Here is a 13,748-nt window from a genome sequence, read left to right on the forward strand (position 1 = left end):
GAACAGTGACAGCACAGTGTTGCTCACTACCCATTTAAGTTAATGGTTATATTACCTATATGTTTTGTGTTCTGATCAACATTAGAGGAAGGCAAAGGGAAACATTTTGAACACATTCGACTAAGAAAACCTTGTGACAGGTTTGCATTAGGTTTGCTATAAGTTAGGAATGGCTTGAAGACACACAAGAACACATTAAACATGATGGGACTCACTCTTGTCACAACTTGAGCAGTATGGCATGAGGCCAGACCCAAATTTGGGGGCGCATGACTGATGTGGACCTTCATTCACCTATTTTATGTGGGTCTTCTGTGAGATCTTGGGGTGATGGTCATTGAGGTAGGCCCAGGAGATGTTGTGCAGGCCTCAACCAAACTATGACTCTATAGATTTCATGACAGATGGTTCTCCAGCAGTTCATCCAGAAGTGGGTGCACTGGATTATAGGCATGTTATCAGATCATTGATTCCAAGACTCATGTTAGGCCAGCAATTCTTAATAAAACACTGGCTTTTCCATTTCGAAATATATTTGTGGTGCCTTCATTCCTTCATTCATAACATACACTTAATGCTCAGCCATGCTTTTAATCACATGTGAGCCTTTTTAAAGTGGTTGCAAAAGAATAATCAAAATGTTCTGCATGTATCTACCATGCATAACAGCAGATAAAAACCATTAAACATATTTAACTGTGTGATCAAAATCTTTATCTAATGATGTCAAATTACAGCGTTATTTAGAAGGTCTTCAAATTTGAATCAGACATGGAGTTTGAACAGGTATTTGGATCTAACACTTGGCTATAGGGATCAGTTCAACCTAATTGGATTTTAATTTCCATTCCAATTATTCACAAAGAGTAGTTCTGATGCAGTTCTTCAAAGAAGAGAAAACTGGTCATGAGATACAAAGGGAATATTCAATAGAATTTAGAAAATTTCAGACAACATAGTAATGTGATTTTATCTCACAGAATTCTGCACCTTAACAGACTCAGCTTTATTAAGTGGCCAATGCACTTGTTTTTATGCTAAGTTCAAAGGAAGAATAATGAAGTTATTACTAAACCGCAAACAATTGAGAATTTAGTTTCAAGTCCTAATTGGGTATCAGCATAGCCAAGATTGAAAATGATCATAACAAAAGTTTTCCACAATGATCCCTCATCTGTAAAAAGAACGCTACATTATATTCTAGTAATAGTAGAATAAAGACATCTGGATTAATAATTGAATGTGCTTTTTAATGAGATATGAATGAGCAAACAGTATGCCATTCCAGATATGTATGAATCACTGAAGTATGAAGCAGTGTTTCACTACAATGGCTTTAGAACTATCATTGAAGAGCCACCCGGCTTTGTAGGCTAACTTGTGTTATGGGCATGTAGGCACTGAAACATTATGCTAAGCCACAAAGATAATACCATTTTCACGTAAGCAAAAATATAGACCTATCAGTTTCCTAACACTGACAAGCACAATTCTATGCATTTTTCAAATATTTTGGAATATACTTCTCATCATTGATGACAATGTTGTTTGGTTCTCAGGCTTTAACAGAATGGCCAGCCCACATTTTTAGAAAGCAGTTGCTTAGGATAGACCCAGTAGGTACTGTATATTTCTGAAAGCAAGATATCACACGTGAAGATCCACATTGTTTGTACATACACTGCCCTTTAATACAGTGGTTCTCAACCTGTGGGCTCCCAGATGTTTTGGCCTTCAACTCCCAGAAATCCTAACATCTAGCAAACTGGCTTGGATTTCTGGGAGTTGTAAGCCAAAACACCTGAGGACTCACAGGTTGAGAACCACTGCTTTAATAGAACCTAGGCAGCCCCAAATCCGTTCATAGCCCTCCAAGTGCTTGAAACCATCACTCATTAGGTAGGTATTTCCCCTCTCTGAGACATAGATATAGGACCAGTATTGCATGGGCGAAGGTCTTTATTGTGATGTAAATATTAGTCAATCTCCATCTTAGTCCATTGTATTAGTCCATCTTAGAAATGAAGGAAATAAATCTCCTCCAACTCACTTATGTTTACATTCACATGTTCTTCTGAAGGCAAGAAGATGCTGTAGAATAATAAATGTTCAAGCAAAATACAGCTTCTACTCCTTCCCTCAGCTTCTCCACTCAGCTCACTCCCCCCCCCCCCACTCAAAAAGCCAAAGAAATACTGAGCTAATCAGAGAAAAGAGAGAATATTGGGGAAAAAATACCCAAGGAACAAAGCACTTGATTTAATTGAGGGAGGGGATATTTGATGAAAACGACAGAGAAGACGCCCAGAAAAATAAAGATTTCCAATAAGAGGGGAGAGGGAGCAGAGACCTTGGGCTTGATCATACTTCTGTTCTATGCCTAACTTCTGTTTTGTGTATTTTAGTATGTATTTTATGGAAATATGTTTTAATATGTGTATTCTATGGAGTGTTTTAAAATGATTATGTATTTTGATTATGTGTTTTAGCAATGCTGTAACCCACCTTGAACTGTGAGGAGAGGCTGGTAAGAATAATAATAATAATAATAATAATAATAATAATAATAATAATAATAATAATTATTATTATTATTATTATTATTATTATTATTATTATTGACACAAAGACATAGTATGACACAGCAATGAGATCTATATACTGGATATCGTATCACAATATCAGAAGTCGAACACTTCCCAAGTGTTTAGGACTGTGTGATGTATTTTCAGATGATGCGTGCAGATCCCACTAAGGTGGCCTTTTGCAGTTGACAGATCATAATTTTGTCAATGTTTATTGTTTCCAAATGTTGACTGAGATCTTTTGGCATGGCACCCAGTGTACCAATTACCACTGGGACCACCTGTACTGGTTTATGCCAGAGCAACAGATGAGTATTATAATTATTATTATTTTCTTGAAAGCTAACAAGAGTCAGACCTAGTTAGATGAAAAACCTCTAATAAATATGGAGTGCTGTAGGCAATATTTTAAAGAAAGGAACCAGGAAATCCACCTCTGAGCATTCCTTGCCTAAGAAAAAACTAACCTATGCATGGTATTGCTATAAGTTGATGTGCAGTTGGAAGGAACAAAAACACAAATGACTGCATTAGAGTCAAACTCACTTTCCTAGGCTCAATGTAATGAACACTTACTGCGGCAAGCCGGAAATGTGCTGTTGATTTGTTCCATGACATCTGTTAGATCTGTGCTAGTATCATGAGGTGGGATTAACAGGTCATCTACACCTGATGAAAACAAAATGTGCAATCGGTTTAGCAATAAAACTGCAGCATTAAAGAGCCCAAAAGCTATTTCCATTCATATTTATCATCTGAACATTTATAGAGCTAAAAAAGAAGGCATCTTCTATCTGAAACCTCTCATATGATATGCATGAATTGTTCATTGAAAATGGCAAGGGAAGAGAGGAAGAGAAGTTAAATTATCAATTTATAGCTCATTTCTGCATTATAAACTTTAAACGCTATGCCTGATAATACCAGGGAATTTTTAGAAGCCACTAGATGTACAAATTTGCTGTTTAGTTATTCTTTTATCAAGCTTTAAAGAGTGTTTGGTGGCAAATTACCCTATTTGCTAGAAAGGCCCCAGTGCTTTCTAAGTGGAGGGTGGAAAAAAGTGCCATCAGTGGTATGTTCCATGTCCTTATTACCCTCCTTTAAGAAGGATGCCAGGTAAAACTCTAATATTAAATACCAAACAGATGTAGGGATAGTACTGAACTTGTGCCCCATCAATGAATATTTTCACATCAAGGAAGAGGCATGGATGCTAGATTTCATTTAATTGGGCCTAGGAACTTAGGTGGATGAAGGAAAGAACTTGCTTTGTGTTCTTTTCAGCTGAGTATCCCCACCTGATAATGTCTTCGTGGTTTAAAGAAAGCAAGATTACTCAATTTCTCTTTGACACTTAACTCACTGCTCAGTATGATTTCTCTTATGGAAAACTTTACAGTATGTTTAGGTTAGAGCAGTGGTTCTCAACCTGTGTGTCCCCTGGTATTTTGGCCTACAACTCCCAGAAATCTCAGACAGTTTACCAGCTGTTAGGATTTATGGGAGTTGAAAGCCAAAACATCTGGGGACCCAGTTCATCAAAATTATGAACGTTTCTTCCCAAATTTGAAGTTCATCAAACATTAAGGCATTAGCATTGATCAAAAGACTTCTTATGCTTAATTAAACCTTTCCTTAAGCACATATTAAATCCCTGAGTAGTAAAGCCCCATAAGAAGTTTTTGTAATCTTCTATTTAGTTAGATATACATATATCAAACTGTTGATACAGTCTCTCTGTGTGTGTGTGTATACATACATACATACATACACACACACACACACACACACACACACACACATCAGCTTTTCAATTTTAATAGAAAGTGAACAAGGGGGCTAAATATTTGTCCTCAAAGTGTTAATGCTTTGTTTCAGATGAATACATACTCAAATATGGCATTGGACACAGTATCATAATGCCTAGAGCACTGGGTGTAAGCAGGTGTAAAAACCCACTAATTATTATTTCAGTCCAATATTGATGTTAGATCACTCACCATCGAGCTATTCATTTTTCAAGAAGTTATCTTACTGAATACAATGCACAATGTTGTAAACAAATTCACAAGGAATACAGAACTATCTTTATATTAGCCGATACCATACCTGTCTGATTAAACTGTGAACTGGAATCTTGCTCAGGTGAATAGCTGAGGGCAGAATGCTGAGGTGAAGCACAAGAAGAACCCCCATTAACTCTGGACTCTGTTTCAGGCTAAAACAAAATTTAAACTATTAAAAAAACCAAACAAAAACAAAAGCAAAACAGAAGCCTGCTGGATGGCATCAAAGAATATTTAAAGGATATAGAGGAAGCTCAGCAAGGACTGGTTGACCTGAAATGCTTCAAACAGTTGATACAGTCTATTAAAAAGACCCTAAGGATTCCAAACTCTTTCTGATCTTGAAATCTAAGCACTGGTTAGCCCTGGTGAGATGAGAGATGGCCAACAAGCACCAGGTGCTGTAGGCTATGTTTCAGAGGAAGGAACTAACAAAACCAACTTGAGTTTTCCTTGCATAAGAGAAACCCTGTGAAATTTGTAAGTCCATAAGTCAACAGGAGACTTTAAGGCAGATACATACATTAATCATAAGGTCTTAAACACTGAAGTTTGAAAAGCAGCCAGCAGAAATGAAAACAAATCCCATCAAAAAGAGCAAGATTCTGGCACTGAGAGATCCTATTGGCTCCCAGCAAAAAGCTTGCTCATCTGGTGATAAAACCATATGTAGCATCTCAGCCGCCATCAGAATAGCCTTGATTGCAGTCCAAGCCTGCATTATTTTGCCTGATGGAGGGATTTCAGTAGAAGCACCACTTTAAGGCAAGTTGCCTTGTTGGTGTCTGATAGATTGAATGAGATGTTTCAAAGTTAGTTGTCCATGGTGCTTTTTTAAACTGATAGTTATGAACCCCACGCTCCATTGAAAAACTCTATGGCGTTAATACCAGAGCATCACATATGCTCTCGATACTTGTTGATATTTTGCCCAATGTAGCTAAAAATCTATTTTGTGAGTGGATATTCAGTCATATTACTCTCATCAGTCTTCCCAGTAGATTAGAAATAAAGCTGCATTTGCATGTTAAGACTAAGCCATGGTTTACCATTATCACTATAAATTACAGTAAAACTGTGGCTTATGTTTTCTTTCCTCCTCTCTCTCAGCATGGCCAAAAAGAGGAATTCATATGTTTTTGCTTCTATTTTTAACAAGCTTCAACTTGCTGTAGTATTGATAAGTGGATACCATTTACTACTTTTGTTCCTTGTTTGTTATTAAGAAATTAAATTGATTTGCACAGGCTACTAACTGGAGCGAACTACAGGGAGCCGTCAACCCCACTGTTTAAGGAGCTCTGTTTACTTTCCGGGCCCAATCCAAGGTGCAAGTTACCTACAAAGCCCTAAACAGTTCAAGATCCGCCTACCTTCGTGACCACATTTCCCCCTACAAACCTGAACAATATTTTTGATCATCGGGGGAGGCCCTTCTCTTGCTTCCACCTTCGTCACAAGCATGGTTTGTGGGGCCTTCTCTGTTGTGGGCCCCTGGCTCTGGAACTCGCTCCCCAGGGTGATTAGGCAAGCACCCACCCTGTTAGTTTTTAGGAAAAGCCTAAAAACATGGCTCTTCCAGCAGGCCTTTGGAGAATGAATATTCGCCCTGAAGACAGGTCCCGTTCCAGTGGCTATTACTATATTCCATGCACCTTATTCTATTCTGTCAGCTGGAAATAACACCAGCATCTACCTCTTCCCAAGTTTCCTATCAACTGTAGCACTTTGGTCACCTACCTTGTCTTCTAGTTTACAATATACACTCCAATGCACTTTGGCCCAGTTTGCTTTTATGAACTTTGCTCAGGTTTTTAAATTGTGCATTTTGACATCATTGCTATTTTACTATGTTTAACATGTATAATTGTATTTTTGATGTGTTTCTATATTCTAATGGCTATAATTACCTGGGTATGGCCCCACGTATGCCGCCCTGAGTCCCTTCGGGGAGATGGAGGCGGGGTATAAAAATAAAGTTATTATTATTATTAGCTTCAGCATTTTTGTGTGTTGACTTATGGTGACCCTATAAATTTCCTAAGATTTTCTTAGGTGAGGAATACTCAATGGGGATGTTATCAGTTATTTCCTCTGAAATATATCCTAAAGCATCTGGTATTCATTGATGGAATCTCATTCAAGTACTAGCCAGGGTTGACCCAGTTTATCTTCCAAGATTAGATGGGAACTGGTGCCTTAAAAGTATTTAGGGAACTATTTTCATACACATTGCTTAAATAGAAAAGGGTTGAAGGAGTGAGCAAAATTGTTTCATTATTTCCTCTTCTCTATAATTAACATGTCTTTGTCAAGCTGCCACATGCCAGCTCAGCTTCACCTCTAAGTTTGACATTGTAATCAATCTTTAGGACAAAAATGACAGCATCCCATGACAGCCACCAGTCCTTTGAGCTTGCTGAAATAAAAATAGCAAGTACACCTCCAAGCTAAGACCTCAAAGATTCATGTTCCAGGATACAGGAGTGAAAAATACTCCTCCAAGCACATTCTTTGGTGTTCCATTGTAATGAGCTGTATTTACCAGACTCAATTTTGTTTTTCTTCTCACAGACTCTGCGATAACATACCCACCTTGACAGGTTATTAACCTAATCAAAAGTCTTTGGTCAACATATCACTATAATCAAGCAGACTTTAACAAAGAGTGATAGACTGATTTGCAATTGACGCATTCGTAGAGCAAACAAATAATAGCATGCACCACAAACTAACATACAGCTGTCAACACGTAGTTCATTTTCACAAAAGTCATAGCTCTATTATTTTAGAGAAACTCTGAAGCTGCCAATGTGTTTTATTTAAAATGTATATACATGAGCAGAGTCCATACATTTTGATAACTCTATATTCTGCTGCAGTTTAAGGCTTAGTTCCAGAGTTCACTCCTGTTAAGAAGGGCAGGGGGCATCTTTTGCAAACTTCATCCTCTAGTATTCTATCAAAATTTAATCTGGAGACCTGCGGGGCTCTAATGAGCAGTGTTTAGAGGTGCATGATGCCATAAGTAAAATGACTGATTGACAGAAATGATTGTTGCTGGAAGCTGCATGGAAAGTAGGAAAGTGGTAAAAGGCAATTCCCTATTCCTATTCCCTGCTCCCACTGCAATCAGTTTTTGAGAATGAAAGCCTTTCCATTCTCAATAGGTGAAGCCTGGGTCCATTCCTTGGAATGTATGAGAGACATCAATTAAACAAACTGAATTAATCATATGTTCTGTTGTGAAATACTTTACCACATGCATTTGGACAGAATGCACACAACACAACTTTGCTTCTACCATACTTATAATAAAGACTTGAAAACAGAGATAATAAAAAGCATTACACAGTGTAGCATATTTGGAATTTAAACAAAATTATAAAGGAATTCATTTATTCCAGAAGGAAAGATGACATGGCATGCCCACAAATGTTCATCACCAGGAGAAAGTGACTGTGCGTGCCCTACCTGCTCGAGCAGCTGTCGTAGCCGGTGGAGCTGAGATTCCAACTGCTTATTATGATCTTCCAAAATCTGCATTCTAGCCTCTAGGCGACCTTTATGCTGCCGTAAAAGTTTGGCTTCTGCAATGAGTTCGGCATCTTCAGATGTGTGCTGTGGTGACACGGCTGAGTCTGGAGGTGAGCTCAAGGCATTTATCCCCTTTCGAAGATGCTGCTCCTTCAGTTGCTCATATTCCACTTGTAGCATCCTAAAAAGTCAGAGTGAGAGGAATAAGTCTCCTGCCTTCACAGCCTTGAAGATTCAAGGTAATTTAATTTAAAAGCAGTTCCTAAAACTAACCCTTTTCTCACCATTACCCCACAGTTATTGGAACTTAGTATCACAGCTACTAAGTTCTAAAACACACACTTCCATTTTCTTAGACACAGCAGAATATGAGAAGGGCAGAGAAAATGTATTGCCCAGGCACAAAACAACTGTTTTAAGCACCTTATCTCATGGCCAGGGATAAGAATGGCACCAAGGCCATGTTCAGAGTCAAAGTACTCTATCAATCCATTTTCTTGGATTGTCCTTTCAGATTGTACCTCTAAGCAGTCATCCCATTACATGTCTCTCATACTTTCACCTTGTTATTCCCATGCTCTTTATTTATTTATTTATTTCCAATATTTCTACCCCACCCTTCTCCCCGAGGGGACTCAGGGCGGCTTACACAACTGGTAGGATCACTACCAGTACATCATAATACAATAAAATAAGAATAAAACAGTTAAAATAATTAAATAACATAGTAAAATACAATATATAAAAATTTAAAACAATGCAACACCAAATATATATACCAATCATCCATCAGACCTTGTGCAAAAGCCTTAATCCGATCCATGTCAATGCTAACTGAGTTCATTCATTAAACGCTTGCGCGCATAGCCAGGTCTTCAGCTTCTTCCTGAACCCCAAAAGGGATGGAGACTGCCGGATGTCACTGGGGAGGGAGTTCCACAGCCGAGGAGCCACCACTGAGAAGGCCCTGTCTCTCGTCCCCACCAGCCGTGCTTGTGAGGCCGGTGGGATCGAGAGCAGGGCCTCCCCGGATGATCTTAAGGTTCTCGTGGGCTCATAGGAGGAGATGCGTTCGGACAGGTAAATTGGACCAGAACCGTTTAGGGCTTTGTAGGTCAAAGCCAGCACTTTGAATTGGGCTCGGTAGCATATTGGCAGCCAGTGAAGCTGGCTTAGCAGGGGGGTAGTACGCTCCCTGTAAGCCGCCCCAGTTATTAATCTGGCTGCCGCCCGTTGTACTAGCTGGAGCTTCCGGGCCGTCTTCAAAGGCAGCCCCACGTAGAGCGCGTTGTAGTAATCCAAACGAGCTGTAACCAGAGCGTGGACCACCATGGCCAAGTCAGACCTCCCAAGGAACGGGCGCAGCTGGCGCACAGGGCGGAATTGTGCGAAGGCTCTCCTGTCCACCACTGAAACCTGAGGCTCCAGGCTCAGCGATGAGTCCAAGAGAACCCCCAGACTGCGAACCTGTGTCTTCAGGGGGAGTGCGACACCATCCAACACAGGCTGTAACCCTATTCCCTGTTTGGCCCTTCGACTGACCAGGAGGACCTCTGTCTTGTCTGGATTCAGTTTCAATTTGTTAGCCCTCATCCAGTCCGACACAGCGGCCAGACACTGGTTCAGGACCTGAACAGCCTCCTTAGTGACAGGTGGGAAGGAGTGACAGAGCTGGACATCATCTGCGTACAGATGACACCGCACCCCGAAACTCCGGATGATCTCTCCCAACGGCTTCATGTAGATGTTAAACAACATGGGGGACAGTACTGACCCCTGCGGGACCCCACAAGTCAACGGTTGTGGGGCCGAGCAGGCGTCCCCCAATGACACCATCTGGGACCGACCCTCCAGGAATGAGTGGAGCCACTGCAGAACAGTACCTCCAAGTCCCATTCCCGCGAGGCGTCCCAGAAGGATACCGTGATCGACGGTATCGAAGGCCGCTGAGAGGTCCAGCAGAACCAGCAGGGACACACTCCCCCTGTCCAGTTCCCGGCGTAGATCATCGACTAAGGCGACCAAGGCTGTCTCGGTACCATGCCCTGGCCTGAAACCAGACTGCGCCGGATCCAGAAAATCAGTGTCAACCAAGAATGCCTGGAGTTGTGCAGCCACCACACGTTCCAGGACCTTGCCCAAAAAGGGGAGATTGGAAATAGGCCGATAGCTGTCCAATTGAGTGGGATCTAGTGATGGCTTCTTCAACAGCGGTTTGATCACAGCCAGTTTAAGGCTCGCTGGAACAATGCCTTCCCGAAGGGAGGCATTCACCACCACCTTCACCCACTCGGCCAATCCCCCTCTGGCTTCTCTCACCAGCCAGGATGGGCAGGGGTCTAGGATGCATGTGGTAGCCCTCGCCTCTCCAAGCACCTTGTCCACATCCTCGAGCTCAACCAATTGAAATGAATCCATCAAAATAGGACAAGCAGGTGCTCGTGTTACATCCTCGGAAGCTGCCATTAATATGGTGTCAAAGCTAGAGCGGATCAGAGCGACTTTGTCCGCAAAGAACTGAGCAAATGCTTCACAGCAGGCTGCCGAGTTGTCAGGGATCCCATCTTGAGAGATGGGATTCAACAAACCTCTAACAACTCGGAACAGCTCTGCCGGACGGTTCTTTGCGGACGCAATATTAGCTGCAAAGAAAACATTCTTAGCAGCATCTATTACCGCGGCGTATGCCTTTAAATAAAGGCACAGCCGTGCTCGGTCTGATTCGTTCTGCTTCAAATGCCACACGCGCTCTAGACCCCTCTTCTTTCGCTTCATCGCTGCCAACTCCTCAGTGAACCAAGGAGATGGTTTAGCTCGGGTACTCGAGAGGGGACGTTCCAGAGCAATCGTGTCTATTGCCCTAGTCGCCTCCTTGTTCCAGAGGGCAACCAGAGCATCGACAGGATCACCAACCGAGGCAGCGGGAAACTCCCCAAGAGCCGTCAAGAATCCATCCGGATCCATAAGCCTCCGGGGGCGGACCATTTTTTTAGGTCCTCCACCCCTGCGGAGGTTGGGGGGCACAGTGAGTCTAAACCTGATCAGGTGATGGTCGGTCCATGGCAAAGGAGCGATGGTGAGCTCCTCCACACCGCCACCTTCCTCCCATCCCTGGCAGAAAACCAAGTCAAGTGTGTGCCCTGCTCTGTGGGTGGGACCAGATACCAATTGGGACAGCCCCATGGTTGCCATGGTGGCCATGAAGTCCTGAGCTGCGCCAGTCAGGGTGGTCTCCGCCTGGACATTGAAGTCCCCCAGCACAATAAGCCGCTGGGACTCCAACGCCAGGCCCGAGACCATCCCCGCTAGCTCAGGCAGGGAGACTGTAGTGCAGCGGGGTGGTCGGCACACTAGCAGAATCCCTAATCTGTCCCGGTTACCCACCCTCAGGTGGACACATTCAAACAAGGTTGACTGCGGGATGGGGCACCTGGTCAGGGGGATGGAATCCTTGTAGACCACTGCGACTCCGCCTCCCCTCCCTCCGGATCTTGGTTGGTGCTGCACGGAGTACCCAGGAGGACAGAGTTGGGTGAGATTGACCCCACCCGCCTCATCCAGCCAGGTCTCCGTTATGCACGCCAGGTCTGCCCGTTCATCCAGGATAAGATCCTGGATAATTGCGGTTTTTCCATTTGCAGACCTGGCATTCAACAGCACCACCTTTAGTCCGGAGGGACCGCCAGCCCCGATATCCAAATTTACCATATCAGGAGACCGTTTTAAATCTACAAGAAATCTCTCCCTAGGCCGAATTAATTTTGGTCTCCTTTTCCCGCATCTCCTCCTCCCCTGAATAACTTCAATGGGGGCTCCTCGGCTAGCGGACATCCCCCCTCCCTCTACATGGCCCCTCTCCCTATTCTCTAACATCTGGCTAACACTGGCTATAGCTGTAGACAAGAACACTGGCTATAGATGTAGACAAGCCACTCCTTTCTCCCCCCCCCCTTAGGAGTTACTAGAATAAAGTGTACAAAAAAGCTTTGTAACTCCCCCCCCCCTCCTTAGCTTGATACTAAAGTGCACAGTGCAAAGACAGGGGGGTCTAGTTCATAGTTTCCCATAAAACTCACAGGGAGAGGGGCTCATGGAGAGCTAAAAACAATAATGGGTTCTCAATTAAATGCCAGTAGCTAACGCAGCGTTATGCAATTTTAAGAAATAAAGTGACTCAGTGCTATGATATAAAAATCAGGACGGGTTATGGCTATATACTGGGTCGGTAACAGGCCCCCTCTCTTTCTACTCCACATCCACCTATTCTCCCTCCACTCCTATTCCAGCTACTTAAGAGCTGATAAATATGAACTGGCAGAATTTGAGCTGTCAATGCAAGAAGAGATCATGCCTCCCATGATCACTGGCTTCTCTTTTTCTTGCGGTGGACTAAGGAATCTCTTTCCTTCCCAACTTCTCATTGGTTTCCGCAGATTAATTTTGCAGGGTTTGGAAAACGATGTGATAGAGAATTTAAAACTGCACTCTCATTATCTTCATGCCCTTCTAGCACCTGATCATGAGAATATTTAAAAAGCAAGGAAAACAGAACTGTATGGTAGGGACAAGAAAGGCTGGCAAATTCCATTGAGAGGATTGTTGCACCATACCTGGCCCATTGAATAGAGATTCCTCACATGTTGCATAGCACCTATCAAACTACATTCATTCCACCTGGAAAAGGTCTATTTTATACACAGATGTACATGTGAACCTCCATGACTTGTATATATGACACTGGACAAATTTTATCTGTGTTTGGGATTTCACTGACCAATGATAAAAGTAATAAATATGATGCCATGCTCAATCATTCAGATCACCAACTGATGCAACAGCCAGTGAATTGTGAACATGTTTATATAAATAACCCAAACATCAAGGTTTTTTTAAAAATTAAAGTTAATTCTGAGAATGTGGAATCATAAAATTATAAGAATTGGAAGGGCCTACAGAAATCATCTAGTCCAATCCCATACAGGAATACATAATTACAGCACTCCTGTGGTGGAAGCACTGGGCAGATCTGGCTGAAAACAGCTCAAAGAGGCAGTGAAGTGCATGAACAGAATGTAACATAATGAGAGGGTTGTGCTTGGGACAGCCAGACAGGACATGGACCTAAAATAGGCAGAGTTTAGCTTTGACAGACACAAGATGCAGATTTGATCAAAAAGCAGAAAGATGACAGACACAGGATTTGTATTTCTCAGAGATGAGAAAGTCAGAAAAGAGAACTGCTTCCATTTTGGGGATTTGTGAAAGACTTAATGTTTTATATTACTGATTTTTAAAAACCAACATTTATTCTTTTTTAAAAATTTTCACCATAAAGGCCTGCAGGTCCATAGTTAAGGGGTGACTCTGAGGGCCAGAAACCTAATCCAGAAAAGTATAAAATGGAGAGAAGAAAGGCATAGTGAATGGCATGTTTCAAAGGCTTGGATCTGTTGAAGCAACCTAGGAGAAAGGGTCAGTCATAAAGCTCATGCTACATCTGCTTAAAAACCTCCAAGTAAGGTGACTCTCTCCCCCCCCCAAGTCTATTCCACAGTAA

At 42.2% G+C, this 13,748-nt stretch overlaps 1 protein-coding gene across 5 annotated transcripts in view; it reads right to left on the bottom strand.

Moving 5' to 3' along the window:
• Positions 1-13,748, bottom strand: part of utrn (utrophin) — a 456,383-nt gene that overhangs the window by 12,781 nt on the left and 429,854 nt on the right. For 4 of the 5 annotated variants that reach the window (XM_016998724.2, XM_062977776.1, XM_062977778.1 and 1 more), the window contains 3 exons: positions 8,129-8,372; positions 4,698-4,806; positions 3,162-3,254 (listed from right to left, as the gene is read on the bottom strand). In XM_016998724.2, coding sequence (XP_016854213.2) covers positions 3,162-3,254; positions 4,698-4,806; positions 8,129-8,372 — 446 coding nt within the window. The remainder of the gene's footprint in view (positions 1-3,161; positions 3,255-4,697; positions 4,807-8,128; positions 8,373-13,748) is intronic. The other variant, XM_062977769.1, reaches the window with a different exon arrangement.

Source organism: Anolis carolinensis, chromosome 1 (assembly GCF_035594765.1).
Source record: "Anolis carolinensis isolate JA03-04 chromosome 1, rAnoCar3.1.pri, whole genome shotgun sequence".
Classification (NCBI taxonomy): Eukaryota; Metazoa; Chordata; class Lepidosauria; order Squamata; family Dactyloidae; genus Anolis; species Anolis carolinensis.